The sequence below is a fragment of the Kogia breviceps genome, chromosome 1 (assembly GCF_026419965.1).
Source record: "Kogia breviceps isolate mKogBre1 chromosome 1, mKogBre1 haplotype 1, whole genome shotgun sequence".
NCBI lineage: Eukaryota > Metazoa > Chordata > Mammalia > Artiodactyla > Physeteridae > Kogia > Kogia breviceps.
Window position 1 is genome coordinate 50,309,917 of NC_081310.1, and position 20,574 is coordinate 50,330,490.

The window sequence follows — 20,574 nt, forward strand, 5'->3', positions numbered from 1 at the left end:
TGGATTCAGATCTGAGGAGGTCTGTGTGGCAGGCAACGATCTGACGTGAGGGAGCTGCCAGGTGCCCCAACGGAACAGGGATCCCAGGTCCCTATGAAGGGTGGCAGAATATGCCTCCTCCAAATCTGCCACTTTGGCCTCAGCAACATTTTGAGCTAATACACTTGGACAAAACAGCAGGTACAAGAAGGGTGCTCTGACCCTCCTCCTTTTCTTTCGAAAATCAGGAGAAAAAAACCCAAATGGGAGATGACCTAATACCAGGAGGAAAGCATCATCCTTATCTTCAAGGACAAGAAGTTGAAGCCAAGAGAATTCTGCACAAACAGACCTTTTCAAAATAATTCTTAGCCTCCCCACAGTTTAGTTACTTTTCCACAATTGCCCCTCTTTTTTTAACCTACTATAAAAACATTCAGGTTTTGCCACTTTGGGTCTTCATTTCCTTATAAAGGGTCCTGTCTCACATAAAACTTCTAGTAAATAAATTTACATGCTTTTCTCCTGTTACTCTGTCTGTCAATTTAATTCTCAGGCCCAGCCCCAAACCCTAAGACGGCAAAGGTACAGTAAACTTTTGTCTCCCCTACGCCTGTTAGCCCTTCCAATCAGCAAGAGCGACTCTCTCTCTCTCTCTCCTTCTCTGGTGGAGGGTCAGCCCCTGACAGGGTGATGGTGAGGGTTAGGGGTTCAGGAGGTACCGGAGTCTCCTGTCCCAGCAGGAGCGATGGACTTGGGGCCTCCTGGGTCCGCTTAGAGACCATTCCCCGCGGGCCCCACCTATTGGCCAGGTCGCGGAAGCTCTTGCTCTTGGCTTCCATCTAGTGGCCGCGTGTGAGTATTGCAGCCGTGAAATTCTAAGCTCTGCTGAAGGGGGTGCCTCTCGCTCGACCCCCCCCCCCCCCTTTAGAGACGATTTCCTCCCCTGCCTCAGAACCTTAGTGCCTAGGATGGAACGGTGTACTGAGACCCAGAACAGACCCGGACGAGGAGGCGCTCGGTAGCAGGGGAGAGCCTGTCTCAGTAAGAAGTTCAGAGATGAGTGACTAGAAGGCTTCTTGCTGGCTCTGCAGCAACAGAGGGGCCCCTCCGTGCATTTCCTACCTACTTGCCCGTCCGGTCTGGGGTGTTTGGGGGATTCGTGGTTGACTCTCAAGCACAGCCCTGACCCCGCCACTTCTGTGCTTGTAAACCGGGAACGTTCGCACGTCCCCTCTGTGCCCGGGCAGGGTCCACCCCCCTCCTTGGGTCCCTCCCACTTAAGCCAGTGCTCCTGCCGGCCTGATTCCTCGATGTTCTGCCCGCACGCTCAGTCTCCCTGTCTCTGCTCCCCCGGCTGTTCCTCCGCTTGTGGAAAGAATATCTTCCAGATCCAGTGCAGATGCCGCTTCCTTTTGAATCATTCCCTCGCCCCGTCTCCGCTCGCCCCTCCCCCAGCCCGCAGGTGACCTTTCCTCCCACCTCCTCGCGCCAGTACTTTGCCCCCCTCTCTCTTATTCCGCGGTTGCGTACCTGGCCGTCCGCCCACGCATTTGTGTGGGTGGCATCTGACTTATTCTGTATCTGCGTTCAACCAAGCGACACGAGGGCTCTATAAGCGTTTATCCCCTGACACGGGGGCGCGTCCCCACCGCGGCTCACACTTGGCTCTGGCTGCGAGTGGGCAATGCGCCGGGTGCTCTCGGAACGCCGCTTCGCGCGCTGCCTTCAGTGGCCCTGGCTGTGTGACTTGTGATCTTTCGGGTGGAGAGACTGCTCTCATCCCCGAGAGTCCTCTGTCTGCCTCCGCCTGGGGCAGATGCTCGCTGCACAAGCACCCCTGATGTGGGTAGCCCCCCCCGCCCCCTGGAGCGCAGCGTCCCGGAGTGTCACTCGGCAGCCAGTCGTGGCAGGTTTCCGTGAGGTGAAGGGGAGATCAAGAGCTCTTAACGCGAAATTCCATGGGTTTAGGGGGTTGTAGGTGGGAGACAGGGGGGTTCATGGTGGGTGGGGTAGGGGGTTAGAGACTGCAGAAAAGGGTTCGTTCTGGACACAGGCTAGAAGCAGTCTCTGAAGGTCTCAGGGAAGATCCCTCAATATGAATTTTGGGGGGTTCCCTTTTTGATGATTCTAACCTAATTCTTAGTTCTAGTGGATGGAGCCCTAAGACACTCAAGACAGGGTGCAGGAGAGGGGTTCATTCATGTCTTTCAACAAATCTCTGTTAAACACTGACGATGATCCAGACTCAGGGCTGTGTTAAGGAGATAAGAAATGGCTTTGTACCCAAATTTTCTGTCATTCTAGAACTAGCTATGTTGTTTTTTTCCCTTTTTAGTAATTTTTCTTTTGGCTGCACTGGGTCTTCCTCGTGGTGCGTGGGCTCCAGAGTGCGAGTTCAGTAGTTGCAGCGCACGGGCTTAGTTGCCTGCAGCAGCATGTGGGATCTTAGTTCCCCTACCAGGGCTTGAACCCACGTCCTCTGCGTTGGAAGGCGGATTCCCAACCACAGGACCACCAGGAAAGTCCCAGGTTTCTTTGCAATTAAAAAAAAAAAAATTGAGTACCTTAGAGAAGACATCTGGAACTTGGAACAAAATTGGCAAATTCATATCCTTCTTGGATGAAACCAGAAAAGTGGCAGAGGAATGAGGATACCTGAGGAATCAGAACAAGAGCAAGTTAGAACCGTAGTCCCCGATTTGAAGAACCAGGCTCTTGGCTGTTTCAGAGAGAACCCTAGGGACACCCAAGGAGTTGCTCCTACTCCAATCCTGGAGGACCCAGGTCATTTTGGAGCTGCCACAAGATTTTCCCTCTTTAGTCACTCTGGCTTCTTGGTCCCTTTGGTTTTGAACTAACCAATACCAGTTCTCGATTGTCAGAGACAGTGTGGCAAACAAGGCAAGAAAATAATTGTTCAGAAAAGCAGATGGATATTTAACTGATATTTAACAAAAGCAGCCCTCTCCTGCCTGCCCTGCTTTCTCAGTTTCTGTCCCTGCAACCTGAAACAATCCATCCATTTCCTCCCATGAAACATCTCCTTCCAACTACACTTTTCCTCTGGAACATTCCTTCTTTCCTGGCAGAAGGTGAGGCAGAGATGCTGCAGAGATAACATCAAGTTCTCTTCCCAGGGTGACCCACCCTACTGGCTGCTGTGGTGCATTTTATTACAGTGTAAGGAGCCAGGGTGTGCAGGGGGCCTGAGCATTGTAAACAGCCTGTGTGTACAGCCCTGTGCCTGCCCCGGCCTCCCTAGAAATGGAAACTCACTCGGAACCCTGATAGTTCTGCCAACAACACCTCTCCTCTCTTATGAGGAAAGATTTTATTGTCCCTTGTTCATTTATAATAAAGGCATGCGCAGGGAGTTTGGTGTTCATTAGGCATTTATTGTTTTATTTCTTCCACCATTTTCCTGGGCCCTGGGAGAGCGGGGAGGCAGGTCTGACCCAGCTCCTTCACTGCCTTTGTCTTTGATACGTGAACAGCTGGCCTTGGACTTGACACCCAAATGCTGACCAGGAGACACCAGAGGCCACTTTGGAACTGCTTCAGCACACAATTATCTCAAACAAACAGGACCCGGTGACCTGAGGGCTTTTGAGACTAATGATGGGTGTGGCTCAGCACAGTCAGGCCAACCTGAGAGAGACTTCCTGGAAGGAAGTGGTCTGTAGGCAGTGATCTTCAGACCCAGGTCTCACCTCCTCCAACCCTGTAGGTGTGTTTCCAGAGCTCACAATTAGGGGTGCTCTGAGCACATTTCGCTAAATGTTCCTTTCTCTTTTTCAGACTGTTCTGTGTTGGAATTGCTTGTCCAAAGCTAGGTAATACTTAAAGCACATTCAGAACTTTCTAACCAAGTTCTCAAAAAAGGGTTTTGCCGCAAATAAACAGCTTGGAACTCAGAGCTTTGGCCACATAAAGAGTTTCCAATCCTTAGGAATTGTTGATACTTAAAGCATCCTTCCAAAAGACTTTCCATTCCTATCTTGTCCTTCTGAAAGCTCAGGGCACCTCACAGGTGCTGTCCAGTCGTCTTAGAATTCTTGAGAGGTAGATAAGCGCCATGTCTCTTAACAAGAGTTGAGATTGCTGCCCAAATTCTTCCAGTACAGACATGAGTAGAGCTTCAGCAGACCACATGAGGTAATTTCTCCTTGCAACTAGCTCAAGCATGTCTGGCTGCAGGAAAAACAACTCTTCCCCTTCTCAGCTGGCCGTCCCCTCTGACACTCGGGGACATGGCTATGAAAGCGAGCAAGTTCTGAGGGTGACCAGTTGTGCTCTGGGCCTGCCTTTTTCAAGCCCCCCACCCTGAGTCCCCTCCCCACCTCCTACCAGAGGTTTGTACAATCAAGGGAAAAGGGAGCTGGGGGTGAGAGAGCCACGCATAGGCATGCTTTGCTCCTGGCTGCAGGGGCAAATCTAAGGGGCTGGGGTGGGGTGGGATGGGATAGTGGGATGTTACCCTATTTCGATGTCAGACACGAGCCATTTCACATGAAAATCCAGATTTCTGCTATTGTTGGAAAACCCAGCAGATCTGGCCACTGGGGTCACATACCTGCAGGCAGCCCCACTCCTGAAGGGAGGTGATCTCCCGTTCACTCCAGTTCCCTTTGGCCAGCTCTATTCATTTATGCTGACCATCTGACTAACGCTGTTACGTGAGTTTGTACCCTGCCTCCAATTGAAAGGTGCTAAATTGTCGTTACTCATGCTGATCCTTGAACTGCTAACAACTCTTAATAAGAACTATGTTACTTGTGTTTTTATTTAGTAAATAAGCCTTTGGGTTTATTCAATCTCTGATTGCCTGCTTTATACTAATACATTAGCTAGAGTTTAGATATATTCAAAGTTATGGAAAAAAAACCAAACAAACCCAGAATCGAACAACAAACATTTCATAGGTGCTCTGAAAATACACAAAATTGTTTAGCTGCTTACTGAGAATGTGGTGTTTTAAACTGCAGCAGACAAAGCAAAGGTACATGTTATTGAAGTGGGGATGTGGAGGGGATATCCCTCATGGAAAGTCATTTATCCATGGGCAGGAGGGTACGTGACAGTTACCAACAGGAGGAAAGACTGTTTTCAGAGAGCATAATCTTTCTAGCTTTCACACTCACCCTTCCTTTCATCCCCCCTTGGATTATATCACTACACCTGGGGATCAAAAAGGGGGGAGGAATGAGGAAACCCAGTTATTTCAAGCGGCAGCTCCCTACACATGAATTTCCCCAATTTTGAAAAATAGAAACGTGTTCCATAGCAGTTGGGTTGAAAGGGCAGGACTGGTGAGATTGGAGGAGATTGTCCCAAAGTTTAAATATAGGAAGTTGCTACTCTGTAATGACAGGAATTTATGGTTCTAGACTTTTGATGGTTAAAATTTTAAAACTTCAAGCTAAAGCAGGGAGAAAAGATGATGAAGAGGACAGAAGTCTTTTGAAAGGCAGTGTCCGTGGGCAAAATTCTCTTGCAATGTTAAGTGGTGGTGGTACAGAGGGAGGTTAATTGAGGTCTTATCTCCTCCAGCCAGGCCAATTCTCAGGGCTCACTTTTGTCTTAGAAACCCTGGCCCTTTCTGGGTTTTGAGCACTTGACTAATGTCTCTCAACTGATCAGCTGCGCCCCTCAGATGATTGCCCCTAACCCTTAAAAATCATCTTCCATGAGACCTTGCTTGAAACCTTTGCCCTCAGTGGCTGAGCTATTACCTTTTCGGGTGGCTGAGCACTAACGGCTTGTTTATGAGGCTGGCCTCACTAAACCACGGAATCTTGTCAAATCTTGGAACAGAAACCTGGAAGGAAATGGAAAGAGATCATTTTGTAGGGTTTATTGCACTTGGCTATTTCCATCATTAGGATGATCAAAGTAAGCTAATAGCAGCTACACAGCAGTGAACACTTTACAAAGCATTTTTATGTTTCATATTTGACCCTGTTGACTCTCCCATTAAGTAGCCAAGAGGAAATAGTGTTATCTCCATTTTACAGATGAAGAAATCAAAGATTAGAGTGATTTGCTGAGTCACACAGCTAGTGAGTGGATTTAGGTTTTCTGACTTTTGTGTCCACTACATCTTGTATTCTACTATATCCCTTTGCTTCTTCATTACTCCCATCTGTTCACACATCTGCTTGTATTTCCATGACCTCAGCTGAACATTAGCAGCCACCCATTCCAAGTGTCTGGCTGTTTTCAGTCATGGGGCCCTCCACCCTCATCCCTTCTAGGAGGCAGAGGAAAGAATTGCACTTTGAAGCTATAGACAATTGGATATTAATCTTGGTTAATCCATTTCGCAACTGTGTGGCCTTGGAAAAATCACCTCTCTGAGCTTCAGTTTTGTCTTCCATGAAAGGAGGACGATATCTTCACTTTACAGGTCAATGCACAAGACAGAAACCTTCATGAGGAGAGGGATTTTTGTCTGTTCTGTTCACTGCTGTATCACTAGCACCTAAAACAGTGCTTGATACTTCTAGATATTTAGTGAATATGTGTCCAGTGGATGCACGGATGCATGGGAAGTCCCTAGCTGAGGGCCTGAGTTCATAATAGGAGCTCCATCAAAGTAGTCGTTATAATCTCTCTTCTCCCAGCCCAGCCTCTCTCCCTTGCCCTTCGGACGCCACGTCCCAGTCTCTCCATTGAGCATCGGTTTTCCTGGCTCAGAGCGTTCTTTCCGGGATAGGAGCCGGGAGTTCCTCTGAGTGGCCAGGAGGGGTCAGCAGCGACCTCGCGGCCGCGAAGGCCGAGGAAGGGCGCTCTAGCCGCGGAGGTTGTGGCGGCCCCGGAAGTGCTCGGCCGTCGACCTGCGGCGCCCCGGATGGGGAAGCAGGCGGACGGCCGCTCTCCCCCGGTCGCGCGCCCCTACGAACTCGCGGGCAGGTGGGTTCCGAGTGGGAGTCAATGTCTCCGGGCCTCCTCCGCCATTCCCCCAGCAGGCCCGAGGCTCGGTGAGGGGCGGCGGCGGGCGGAGGAGGCCCGGGAGGGGGAGTAGGGCGCCCGCGGGGACGCCCTACCCTGACCCACCCCCGCCCCCGCCCCCTCCCCCGCCCTGCGGGCGGGCGTTGCCCTTTTCGGCGCCTCTGACCCTTCAGCCCCCGCGGCGGCCGTGAGATCCCCGGGCTGGGGTCCCTGCTGCAGTGAGGGGGGCTCTCAGGGTGTCTGGCTTGTGATGCAAAACCTACCGTGCTCTCCCCGGAAGAAATAAGGTCAGGCAATAAGAATTTTCCTCGCAGACTTGCTGGATGACCTTGGTATTTCTGACTTATAGTTTTCCCATTGTGAAAAGGGTATCATTATCTTTTTTTTTTTTTTTTTTTTTTTTTTTTTTGTGGTACGCGGGCCTCTCACTGTTGTGGCCTCTCCCGTTGCGGAGCACAGGCTCCGGACGCGCAGGCTCAGCCGCCATGGCTCACGGGCCCAGCCGCTCCGCGGCATTTGGGATCTTCCCGGACCGGGGCACGAACCCGTGTCCCCTGCATCGGCAGGCGGACTCTCAACCACTGCGCCACCAAGGAAGCCCAGGGTATCATTATCTTTGATCCTCTCGAGTTTCTCCGTTAATAAGTAGGATGATAGCTCTTTGAAGGATGTTAAGCTCAGTTAAGGGATTGAGAATCTTGAGTCCTTGGTTTTGGTTAAATAAACCATAAAGCTCATATCTTTCTGTATTGTGAGGTTTACTTTTGTCTTTAGACCGGTAACTTTTTTGTTTTTATTTTAAGTAACAGATGCCTTTGAGAGCCCAATGAAAGGTTGGAACCTAACCCTAGAAATTTGCGTAAATTACAACTACAAATATGCATTGATAGGGTTTTTGAACGGTCTGAAGCCCATCTGTAGACCTCAAGGGTATAGAAACTCCTGAGTTAAGAACTGGTTTAGAGGCACAGGCTTTGGGGCAGAATTTTCATTGGAATCTGGATCCACTATTTACCACTGTTAACTTGGGCTAAAGTTACCTAAGCACTTTGAATCTCAGCTTTTTTACTAGTTACAGTGAGGTTGATACTAATTTGCAAGGTTGTGGAAATTAAATGAAAGAAGCTACATAACACTCTTAGCACATAGTAAGCAGTCCATAAGTGATAGCTGACAAGGGATTATAATGTAAAATCTGAAATGAAATTTTACTATCCATAATTATAAGATGGCCACAATGTGTATTCTGTTCAGACTGCTAATAAACTTCTAATAAAGCAATAAGGTGCTTTGATTTTAACTCAGTCCTACCCTTGACCTTTCACAACTTTCATAGATTCATAGTCTCTCTTTTTCTAGGAACTTAGCTGTATTGTCCTGCCTCAGAGAACAAACTCATCTACTGTAGGCCTAGCCTGGGTTGCTGCCTTTGAAAGCAAGGGAAGGTCGATACAATATCAACCACAGCTCAGCATGGAATTTCCAGAGAGGTTTTATTTCAAAACTTTATAAAGATCGAGAACCACATGGACTTCGGCAAGGGAGATTGAACTGGGCTGAGTTTGAGTGAAAGGATAATGTGTGCCCAGCCTGTAACTAACACCAAAGAGGCCAGGTGGCAGAAGGTCTTGTATGAGCGACAGCCTTTTCCTGATAACTACGTGGATCAGAGGTTCCTGGAAGAGCTCCGGAAGAACGTCTATGCCCGGAAATACCAATATTGGGCTGTGGTATTTGAGTCCAGTGTGGTGATACAGCAGCTGTGCAGTGTCTGTGTTTTTGTGGTTATCTGGTGGTATATGGATGAGGGTCTTCTGGCTCCCCATTGGCTTTTTGGGACTGGCCTGGCTTCTTCACTGATTGGCTATGTTTTGTTTGATCTCATTGATGGAGGTGAAGGACGGAAGAAGAGTGGGCGGACCCGGTGGGCTGACTTGAAGAGTGCCCTAGTCTTCATAACTTTCACGTATGGGTTTTCGCCGGTGCTGAAGACTCTGACAGAGTCCGTCAGCACTGACACCATCTATGCCATGTCAGTCTTCATGCTGTTAGGCCACCTCATCTTCTTTGACTATGGTGCCAATGCTGCCATTGTATCCAGCACACTGTCCTTGAACATGGCCATCTTTGCTTCTGTCTGCCTTGCCTCACGCCTGCCCCGGTCCCTACATGCCTTCGTCATGGTGACATTTGCCATCCAGATTTTTGCCCTATGGCCCATGTTACAGAAGAAACTGAAGGCATGTACTCCCCACAGCTATGTGGGAGTCACACTGCTTTTTGCATTTTCAGCCTTGGGAGGCCTGCTGTCCATTAGTGCTGTGGGAGCCATACTCTTTGCCCTTCTGCTGGTTTCCATCTCATGTCTCTGCCCTTTCTTCCTCATTCGCCTGCAGCTTTTTAAAGAAAACATTCATGGGCCTTGGGATGAGGCTGAAATCAAAGAAGACTTGTCAAGGTTCCTCAGCTGAGTTAGGGACCTCCATTCCGTTACTGAGACAAGCTGATAGACCAGCCTTCCAACTAGTAGGAGATTTGAAGGCAGAGTTCCATTCTGGAAGTGGCATAATGATGTGGGTGGGAGATCAGAGATCAAAAGAAAAAAAATTACCCATAGGCTTGGGCAGTGAAGGTGCTTCTCCTTTCTGTTACTTTGTCAATGAAAAAGCTTCCTAAGGCCTTCTTGAATTATTGCCTCTCATTATTATTCTCTGTAACAAATGAAGTGATGTGGTTTCTATTTATTAAAAAAGTAACAGCACATCAAGTTGTCTTACGATTTTCCCGTGAGCAGAAGGCAGATAGAAGGGACATGAAGAAAGAGTAAGAGTGTGTGTGTGCATATAAAGTCACTTTTACCTTTTTCAGTGAGCTAAATGCGAGCTCTGTTATTTATCTCCAGCTCAAATCCTGGAACCCTGGATGCTATGTCCAGTTTTGTGGCCTGAGATCACAGAACTGGTCACTTAACCTTGACTCACAGTTTCCACTTAGTTCTTAATGAAGCATGGATGCGACTAGCTACAAGGGGCGTATGATGTGTCATAATACACAAGCAAAATGTTGGGGGAATTCAAAGAGGCTGGAGGTCAAATTAGCTGGAGTGATGAGGAAATACTTATTAGAGGAGATGGCACTTGAGCTTAGTCTTAGAGGTCAGGTGGGATTCAAGCAAAAGAGGTTTTGGGGCCAAGGGGGCAGAGACCTTTAGGAGCCAGGTCAGCAATAGGCGCAGGTGAAGCTGGCATGTTTTGTGTGACTAATGGCAGCTAGAACTATGGGGAGAACATGCCCTGTCCAAAGAGGGTAACCACTACTCTGCATGCCTTGACTGACCAGAATTGGCTTATAATTATTATTTAGTACACATCAGAAATAGGGCCAGGGCTTAGTGTTTGAATATAGTAGAGTTGTATAAAATAGCTTTTGTTTTTTAATGTTTTAATACACTTTCCTTATTTGAATGGATTTCCGATGATCAAGTTTAGGGAACTCACATAGCAACTGCATCCATGTTGGTGAGCAGAGAGTTGCCCACATTTGAATCACTTTCAAAAATATTTCCTCAGTGGGATGAATGAATGTGCCTGTGCTGTCATGTTCAGTTCTTCCACACAATAGTATTTGGAATTACCCGAGGCCTGATCCTCTTCATTCTGATGGTTGTAGAAGTTCACCATGGAGGTGGCAGGGGATGGGGTGTTACGGGCTGGATGTGAGGGTGCAGGATGGGGCAACAGATTCAGTTCAAAGAGAAAAGAGGTGACTGGGGGGAGAAGAATATTCCAACCGGAGTGAACAGTGTGTATGTCCAGGTGCACAGGGCCTGACTCATCCTGGCAGTAGAGGGGAGTGCAGAATGGACAGGCTGCAGTGAGAGGCTGAGGTCTGAGCATGGTGAATACCTTGAATTACTGGATCCTGGAGTCAATGGCAAATTAAGGAGCTTTTGAAAAGGGATATAGGGCTCCCACCAAACACACTTTTGTGTGCGTGTGTTTATAAAATTCTGGTAGCAGGATTCAGGCTGAAGTACAGAGGCTGAGCATGGGAGCCCTTGTGGTAACTGAAAAATGAGGGTCTAGACTAAGGGTGGTGACTGCGCCAAGGAGGTGACAGTTCTGATTAGAGAGATTTTCAGAACTTGGTAAATACATGTTGGACAATGGAAGGGGAAGAGAACTGGCAGGGTGGGGGGGAGGCTTCTGCCTTGAGTGGATTCTTCTTTCTAGTAACTATACCATGAGAAAACAGATGTGAGAACAGGTTTGGAAGTAAAGTAGATAAAATAAGAATGAAGCATGTTAAGTTCGAGGTACTGAGATGGTACACCCAAGCTAAGGTGTTCCATGTGTAGTATCTGAAGGACATTTGTTCAGAATTCTGGGCATTATCTGGAAGGTTATTGCGAACAGAATCCAGTGCTTTTGTGTTTGGAATTCTTTGTACAGAATTGGTTGCCTCACAACCAGGCTATAGTGGAATTAGATCACAGAAGGATAACTGGAATAACCAAAATGGTAGGAATCAGAGGGAAAGGAAGCTGGCTTATGAAAATGGATTAGAGAATAGAATACCACAGCCTGGAAGGAAGCCTCGAAAGAGATACAGTCATTTCTATAAAACTATTAAGGGTGAAAATGGATGTTATTTGCCTACCAAATCATGACTTATAGGAGGAGAAACCCTTTGAAATTTGAACAGAGCAAATTTAAGACAAATGAAAAAATAATTGTATACACTGTCTACATGTAAGTCTAAGAAGTTTCACAAGCCAGGGATATAAATGGGTTCCAAAAATTTTGGGGAAAAAACGCACATAAAAAAGCCATAACTGTCTTGTAAGAAAGTTTTAAGGGACTTCCTTGGTGGTCCAGTGGTTAAGAATCCACCTTCCAATGCAGGGGATGTGGGTTCGATCCCTGGTCTTGGAACTAAGATCCCACATCCTGAGGGGCAACTAAGCCTGCGTGCTTTAGAGTCCACGTGCCACAACTAGAGAGAAGCCTGCATGCCGCAACTAAGACCCAGGACAGCCAAACAAACAAACAAATAAATAAATAAATGTTAAGAAATCCCAGGCCTTTAGGTGTGCTACCTGAAGGATGATGAGGCTCACTTATGGCATGCTTCTCTGGGTTGCAGAGAATGCAGGCCTACTTAACAATTGGTATGACCTAATATGACAGTTCTTGGGAAAGTTACCTGTCACTTAAGCATAGTAATCCAGTCAGTCTTTTAAATTTAAACCACACTGGAAGGGTGCAAATAGGATATTAATGATCTAAATTTCCAGAGAGTATTATGGCGTGTGTATGTGGGCAGGTGGGGGAGGAGGGCAGGGAAGGGGAGAGGGTTAGGGTAGCTTTGGAATTAAAATCCCAACTTGTCAAATACTTGCCTGTATAAGAAGATGTACCCCTTCCTCCCAGCTCTGTTTCTTGTCACCCTAAGTTATAAGGAAGGCTGGAGGGTGGTGGTGGCAGTTGAGAGCAAGGAGGGAGGAATGGGAAGGCAGTTTTGCCCATCTTTCCAAAATGGTACCAGGGATTGTAGTTGAGATGGAAGGATGAAGGACAAGTAGAGCCACAAGGCAGCATGTGTGCTTGATTTTTTGGCGTGATGCCTGACTGGCATGCGGCTAGAATGCGGTGCAGGGATCTGAGTGTCACCACACCACAGTGGTTCTGTGTGGCAGTCAAATCGGTGTCAGTGTTATGCCTGTATGCTGTGTCAGTACTATAAACTTTTGAGTGTGCTTTTGGCCAGCTGGCTTAAATTATGGATGTAAGAATCACATTGAGCATGTTCAAGGAAGCATATGGAGCCATCATTTACATCTTTAAGCCAAAGGCTCAAGGTCAAGAAAAACAAAAACAAGCCAGCAGAGGGCATCAGTCACACAATTTTACAATATTTCAAACCCTTTGAATGCGGGAAAACAGGACTGGACACAATGCCATCTTGTGGAAGTTATTGATGTTCCCTTTTACAATGAAATTCAGTATGTCTTGAATTGCACCTAGGGCTAAAGGCTAACTGGTAGGCAGTCGCTTTTAATGCTTTATCAAGCCCCTCATCATCCCCTTTATCCCATATTCTCTTCCCCCAACATCTATTTATTAAAAAATGTATTGTCCACCTAGGACTACCTCTACTCACTTCTACCATTCGCATTTTATGATGTTTAGCCTCAGAAATTTGTTCATTCAACAAATACTTACTGAACGTTAACTACATGACAGATACTGTTTGTCCTGCGTGCTTGAGATACACCTACGAGTAAAAGGGACAGATTTCCTTGACCTAGTGGAGGTTACGTTCTAGCAGGAGGAGCGAGACAATAAACATAAGCAGAAGGTAACAAATGCTATTGAAAAAAGAAGAAAAAAGTAGCAATGGTATTCAGTAAGGGGTCAGGGTAGGTCTTATGGAAAAGGTAACATTTAACCAAAGATTGGAAGGAGGTGGAATTATCCAGATTCTCAGGGGAAGGGAGTTCCAGGCAGGGGCAAGAGCTGCTGCAAAGACCCAGGCAGAAGACTGTGTGGCATGGTTGGGGAATAGCTAGGAGTGGCCAAGGTGGGGTGATAAAGGAGAGCAGAAGAGGAGGCCAGAGAGGGAAAGTGGGAGGCTGGATCACCTAGACCTTGTAGGCTATTAAAAGGACTCTGGCTTTTACTCTGAGATGGGAAACACTGGAGGGTCTTGGAGAAAAAGAGGGACGTGATCTGACATAAATTTTAACAGGCTCATTCTGGTTGCTGTGGGGAAGAGTAGAGCAGAAATAAGCATTAGGAGGCTCTGATATTAATCCAAGCAGGGGATGACAGTGCCTCAGAGCAGAGTGGTAGCAGAGGAAGTGGTGAAAAATAGTCACATTCTAGATATAACTTGAAAGTAGAGTCAAGGTCTTCCTGACATATTAGATGTAGGGTATGGATGCAAGAGGAGAATTGTAAGTGACTCTTATGGGTTTTGGCCGGAACAAATTGAAAGATGGAGATGCCATCAGCTGAGATGGGGGCCAAGAGGATACGGGATAAAGATTCTGGGGAGGAGGGTCAGGAGTTCAGTTTGGGGCCTGTAGGGTATGAAATGTAGACATCCAAGCTGAAATGTTGAGTAGGGAGTTGGAGATATGAGTTTGGGTTTTAGGAGCAATGTATGGGATTGAGATATAAATTTAAGACTTGTTGGTATATAAATGGCATTTAATGCTATGTGACTGGATGACATCACCAAAGAAGTTTATATATACAGAGGACTAAGAAATCCAAAGTAAAAGGTTGGAGAGAAGAATAAGCAAAAAGATTTGGAAAGCACAACCACTGAGGCAGGAGGAAAATCAAGAGTTTAGAGTCCTGGAAACCAAGTGCAGATGACTCAAGGAAGAAGGGGTGATCAACTGTAATCAGATCAAAATCTGAAAAATCAAGAAAGCAAGGACTGAGCATTGACCATCGGATTTAGCAAGGAGGTGATTAGTGTCCCTTAAAAGAACATTTTGTGTGTGTGGAGTTATGGGAATAATAACCTATATGAAGTGGATTTAAGAAAGAATAAGGGAGGGGGGCTTCCCTGGTGGCGCAGTGGTTGAGAATCTGCCTGCCAATGCAGGGGACACAGGTTTGAGCCCTAGTCTGGGAAGATCCCACATGCCGCGGAGCAGCTGGGCCCGTGCGCCACAACTACTGAGCCTGCGCGTCTGGAGCCTGTGCTCCGCAACAAGAGAGGCCGCGATAGTGAGAGGCCCGCGCACCGCGATGAAGAGTGGCCCCCGCCTGTTGCAACTAGAGGAAGCCCTCGCACAGAAACGAAGACCCAACACAGCCATAAATAAATAAATAAAATAAAATTTTTTAAAAAAGAAAAAGAAAGAATAAGAGGGCTTCCCTGATGGCGCAGTGGTTGAGAGTCCGCCTGCCGATGCAGGGAACACGGGTTCGTGCCCCTGTCCGGGAGGATCCCACATGCCACAGAGCGGCTGGGCCCGTGAGCCATGGCCGCTGAGCCTGCGCGTCCGGAGCCTGTGCTCCGCAACGGGAGAGGCCACAACGGTGAGAGGCCCGCGTACTGCAAAAAAAAAAAAAAAAAAAAAGAGAGTAAGAGAAAAATTGGAGCAGCAAGTACAGGCAACTCTCTGGAAGTTTTACGTCAAAGGGAAAACAGGAAATAGGACAGAAACTGAAAGGGGAGGTGAGGGCAAGAAACTTTTTAAGATAGGAGAAATGACAGCATGTTTGTATACTGATGGAAATGAAACAGTAGAAAGTAATAGTTTATGTGAGAAAGGGAAGAATTAATTGCTGGGGCAATATTCTTGAGCAGGTGGGAGGTGATGTGATCTGTTGCACAAGTGGAGGGACTGGCTTTAGGATGGGAAGGAATAGTTGATCTATGGTAACAGAGTGGGAAGGCAGAGAATATAGATACAGATGCTGGTAAGTGGGTGGATGGTTAGTGGATAAATGAGGTGATGGGAATCTTTGGAAATTCTTTTCTGATTGCTTCAATTTTCTCAGGGAAGTAGGAGGCAAAGAATCAGCTGAGATGTGAGGGTAAGGGGGAAGTGATGAAGTGAGGAGGTATGAAACAGTTCAGGACATTGGGAGAGTGAATGAACTAGGGATGCCTAGTATAATTGCCCAGCAGTAGTAAGGGCTCTCTTGAAAATGGTAGTCATGAATTTAAAGTGAAGCTTGGTTGTGTGTGGGTGTGTGTGTATTTTCCTAACCATGTACGGCTACATGAGTGCAAACTAGAGTAGACAGAGAGTTGAATTTACCCAGGGTGGTGATTAATCAGATTGAGAGGAGGGCAAGGGAGAACGGTAGCTATGAATGGGCCTGATTATAATGGTTGACCGTGGAATTTAAGTTGGGTAAGAAGGAGAGTGAACCTCAAGAAGGGTGAAGGACAGGGAGGAGAGGGACAGGGCAAAGGTCAATGGATTGGAGGTTCAAGGGGTTTGAAAGACAGGAAGTAAAGGTCAGAGAATAGATAAAGACAAGGTTATGACTTTGGGAGTGAGCAGCTGAGGTAAGGTGGAGGGCAGCGTCATTGGAGGAGTGAAGTCCAAGGAAATGAGAAGTGAGATGGGGGGCAGTGTTGGAAGGAATACCTACACGTAGGTAGAAATCCCCAAGAATTAAGACAAGAGTGGTACTGGAAAGAATGACAGGGAAACGAGCTAAAATCATCAAGAAATAAGAGAGAATGAACTGGAGATTGGTAGATAAGTGCAACAATGAGGGAGGGGTATGTGCTATAATCTGGTGCATGAGGTTCAAAGCTGAAGGTTTTAGGGAGGAGGAAGGAAGAATGGTCTGAAAGCAAAAATGAAAAACAAGGATACCTACCCCACATGAGGCTCAGCAGTACAAGGGCTGTGGGAGACAAGCACCCCCTTTGGAGAAGGCTGCCCGGAAAGCAGTACGCTTAGAGCTGTCCTGTAAGAGAAAGAAGGTGACAGACACATCCAGAGGACAGGTTGAAGATTTAGGGGAAGTTTACTGATCATGGGCAGTGAATTATACAGGGTACAGGGTAAAGGTTTCACAAGTTGGAGAGTGGGGAGGAGAGCATGGAATGGATATGTACTCCAATTTCCATACAGGACAGCGACCCAGCGGTCTAGGGCTTTTTGGCGGACTGACCTAGGCTGGGATAAAGAGCTATGTAAGTCCCGGTGGGTTCAAGGCAGATGATGAGAATGTGAGTGTTGGTGGGTAGGGCTGGGGAGATTTCTGGGGGCCTCCTTTTTACCTCAGAGGAGGTGTGGTCTTAGTGTGCAGGCATCCTCATGTCATCACCAACATGTTTTTTATTGTTCCCTAATGGAATTCATGTGCTGATTCTCTGGGTAATGGACATATTGACAAGAGCCTTGTGGGGCTAATGACTAATTTCTTGAGAACCATGCAAACTTCCAACAGTGGGGCAGTGCCATGTGTGGTGTTCTAGAAAGTTGGATTCTGGGGAAAGTGATCAGAGCTGAAGTGAGAGCCAGGGTTTGACCAAGGTCCTGGGAACCATCAGGCCTGAGGAAGGATGCTCCTCTGACCACTAAGAGGGCTCTGGTGAGCTCAGCTGCAGGCGAGAGGCAGAGTAGAAACAGCGGAAGTTCTGTAGGAGTGAGCTAGCTTAGACCATGCCACTGCTTTTGGTGTCTTTCTTCTTTTACAACTCACAGGTGCAATTAACTTTGTCTTGTTTACCTTGGGAACAGAGGCAATCACCAGCCAAATCAAAACACCATTTTCTTCCCAGATCTATTACTGTGATTAACAGGAGGACTCCCCAGAGATAAGGTAGTCTGTTTTCCAACAGCCCAACATTTGCTCTCACCTGGGGCTTGGCAACTTCATGGTACTGGTGCCTCCTCGTGGTGCTGTCAGGTGCCGCAGGGCTAAGAGTGCCAGAGGAAGGGGCTTAGAAAGGCAAATGGCCTTTTCTCTCACCAGCCAGTGCCAATTGGCACCTGGGTTTCAAATGACACCCAGGATCAGCCTGAGTGAGATCTTGTGCCCTAAACAGACTAGCTCTCCAATCTCTTGACCATACTTTTGCTGGGGTGTTGGAGCACACTGATTTTACCAGTGCTGAGGTCGAGGGATACTGTCTCCTCGGGCCCCTGAGAGAGCTGGCTTGAGGAGTTGCTTCTGCTTTCTCAAGCTCCGCTGGCACACGGCTCACGCTCCAGGACGGCCCCGTGGCCTTGTGCAGGGCCCAAGGAACATTTGGACTCTGGTCGGTGAGAACACCGTGGGCCTCCCACTCTTTCTAAATTGCAGAATAAACAGATCTTTAGGCTCCAGGCAACTATTGTGTATGAGGCTGAAAGTATTTTTGTCTTTAAAAGAGAAAAAAGCAGCAGGCAGAGGTAAAGTACCTCCTTGGCTCTAACTGAAATACAGCCACAGAGAGGAGTACTGGGGGAAGAAAAACTAGCCCTTAATAATCTAAAAGACTAAAAAAAAAAAAAAATTATCTGAAAAGCTAGTTTTTCCACTGTGTTATATGGAGCTTCAAAAATATCCTCTGTTGGGCTTCCCTGGTGGCACAGTGGTTGAGAGTCCGCCTGCCGATGCAGGGGACACGGGTTCGTGCCCCGGTCCGGGAGGATCCCACATGCCGCGGAGCGGCTGGGCCCGTGAGCCATGGCCGCTGAGCCTGCGCGTCCAGAGCCTGTGCCCAGCAACGGGAGAGGCCACAACAGTGAGAGGCCTGCGTACTGAAAAAAAAAAAAAAAAAAAAAGTCCTCTGTTAGTCTGTTAGCAGCTGTTTTGAGAGGGAGGACCCACTTCAGTGACTTCTCAGTTACTGCCTTGAGGATCCTTAAGTCTCTTTGGCTCCTGGGGGCCAGAGGCATTGTAAAATGTGATTAGATTAAGAACACTTCGAGAGTAGCAGTTTATAGTCTTGACTCATCCAACAACCTGCCATCCGATCTTAAATGTTGACAGTATTGCAATTCTATAGAAACTTGTAGTATTAAAAAAACAAACAAAAATAGGTATATATTATGGTAATGGAGGCAGCTGGTATGTCTCTTTAAATGGGGTACATACAGTGGTGTGGTAGCATAAGCTCCATTTGATTTATTCACATATAGACTGTAGTATTATAAAGGGCTGTAGAAGTTTTTTTTTACTTTTTTAGCAATCTTTTCTTTCTGTGGATGAGGTTCATGTCTTTAAGGTGGACTCACAGCTGTGAAGGCTGTGAATCTCATGGAACTGGACTAAAGATTCCAACATCCATTTTCTGAGTATTTTTAAAGAATCATACTTAGTGCTGAGTTATAAAACAGATGTTGGCAAGTACAGTCTTCTTCAAACTCTGGGATGAAGAGTACTGAAGGGTTCAGGATCTGAACCCACCGAAGGTATCCATGTTTGTACATGAACAGCTGAGGTTATTTCCTTACCTCCTCTTGGATTTCAACTTCTAGGATGTTTGTTGAAACACCCTTCAGTGTATATGTGGCTCCCAAGGCTTACAGACATTTATTTAACAGTGGAACTCCCGAAGGAAAGCATGGGACGTTTTGTTTATTTTTTCCTACCTTTAGTTCTCTTTTCTCCATCTCCTAGGTGTCCTGGGTGTTTGTAGCTGGTGACTGGGGGATTCTCATTCCCCTCACTGCATCCAATGGGAGACTGCTACAGGGTATCTTCTAAATCGAAAGCCTTTTTGTTAGAAGCCAAAGCAAAATTAACAGACTACTTCACTTTCAACAGCACTATGTCTTTCTCAACCAACACTTATGTGATTCAGAGTCTTATACTATTCCATTAGAAATGAAAAGTTTGGTTTCTGATTGGCTGAAATGAGCTCTATTGTTCCCTTCTTTGTCAGAGGTCAAAATCACCACATTCTGGAATGTTAGCAGGCTTTGGGCCAAGCAGATAATCTGGTTCTAGGACTCAAATAACTGCTTCAGCATGGAAATCAGTAACAGTTCTCCCTGGAAAAAAGGACCCAAATTTTCTCCTGTCATAGCTTATATTGGAATTGCTTATTTAGCTCTTTTGTCAGCTACTTTTATCCTGTTTCTTCTCTGGTGTTCCCAGTAACTAGGACATTCTTATGAATTCAGGAAATGTTTGATGCATAAATAAAGGGATGAGAATACTTAAGAAATATTACGTTTACTAAAGATACAATGGTTTGTTTCTCCCAAAGATCCTGAGTCAGTACAGTTCAACTATACTTCTTCAGCTCTCCATCCAATACTGAGGGTAGAGGTGGGAGAGCTGAGGAAGGGGATGTTATGAAACACAGAAACACTATGAGCAGTAAATATGAACAAACCTCAGCATAGTTTAATTTTACTCCAGGATGCTTCCTTCCCCCTCCCACTCAAAGAGGAGGCCCCCTTTCTTCTCGCCTATCGAATGTGAGGAAGGGGCCATACCTAGTTGTTGAGGAGACTAAGATTGCCAGGGAATCATTTCATTCTGCCATGACTCGAGCCGTACGTTCTCATGGTCATCAGGTCAGTCTAAGTTTTAAACATCTAAATGGTGTAACACTGCACATAAAAATAAGTTCAAGTTTAAGACAAAGTGGAAAAGTACCAAACACTTTAAAAAGATGAATTGGCGAAAACCTTCCTGTTGACAACCTCTGTTTGTGTTTGCGGAGGTGGTGTGATATAATCCAGGAAAACTGGGTCTGCTGGGATGAGCGTGCTATCAGATGAGAATGCTACCCAATAAGAATACTGATTAAAAGGAATTAAATGCCTGGACTGAAGGTGAAGGGAAGGGCAACAAACTGCGTGCTGTGTGATATTTTGCCTCAATTCAGCTGCCTCCAGGTAAACTTGAGCTTCTGTTGATCCCCAGCTTTGGCGCCTTTGAATTTCCTCAGTCACGAGTGCGTCTAACTCGCAGTCACTGAACTTGAGATGCAAGTACACAGCAACGTAACGTGCCATATGAAAGTTTTCACCTGAGAAATAAACTGCTTTTGCATTTTGGGGAGGAGAACATAGTCCTTAAAAAAGATGTTTACAGCCCAGAGAAAGGGCATTGGTAGTGAGGGTAACCCATTGTTGAACTGAGGTTCCTGCCTACATCTCCGGTGCTGCCTCTCTTTGCCAGGGCTTGTCTAAGTCAGCCAGGAAGTGAG

The 20,574-nt window shown here is 46.7% G+C and overlaps 2 protein-coding genes across 4 annotated transcripts in view; one reads left to right on the plus strand and one right to left on the minus strand.

Moving 5' to 3' along the window:
• Positions 1-19,063, minus strand: part of C1H1orf105 (chromosome 1 C1orf105 homolog) — an 86,004-nt gene extending 66,941 nt beyond the window's left edge. Inside the window, exons 1-3 of the mRNA XM_067024656.1 lie at positions 19,004-19,063; positions 5,715-5,800; positions 2,547-2,637 (exon numbers count right to left, since the gene is read on the minus strand). Of these exons, the coding sequence (XP_066880757.1) occupies positions 2,547-2,637; positions 5,715-5,800; positions 19,004-19,024 (198 nt within the window). The 5' untranslated portion in view covers positions 19,025-19,063. The remainder of the gene's footprint in view (positions 1-2,546; positions 2,638-5,714; positions 5,801-19,003) is intronic.
• Positions 6,788-9,696, plus strand: PIGC (phosphatidylinositol glycan anchor biosynthesis class C). 3 transcript variants are annotated; one of them, XM_067031561.1, is made up of 3 exons: positions 6,882-7,220; positions 7,393-7,537; positions 8,293-9,696. In XM_067031561.1, exon 3 carries the CDS (start codon positions 8,511-8,513, stop codon positions 9,402-9,404), a length of 894 nt encoding a protein of 297 aa, XP_066887662.1. In that variant the 5' UTR covers positions 6,882-7,220; positions 7,393-7,537; positions 8,293-8,510; the 3' UTR covers positions 9,405-9,696. The 3 variants fall into 3 exon arrangements, with proteins under 3 accessions (XP_058935596.1, XP_058935592.1, XP_066887662.1); XM_059079613.2 differs by lacking the exon at positions 7,393-7,537 and having other exon boundaries at positions 6,788-6,894; XM_059079609.2 differs by lacking the exon at positions 7,393-7,537 and having other exon boundaries at positions 6,864-7,220.
• Positions 19,064-20,574: the final 1,511 nt, after the last annotated feature.

Excerpts from the sequence above, each read along its gene's own strand:
- PIGC (XM_059079613.2), top strand. The coding sequence starts at position 8,511 with ATGTGTGCCCAGCCTGTAACTAACACCAAAGAGGCCAGGTGGCAGAAG.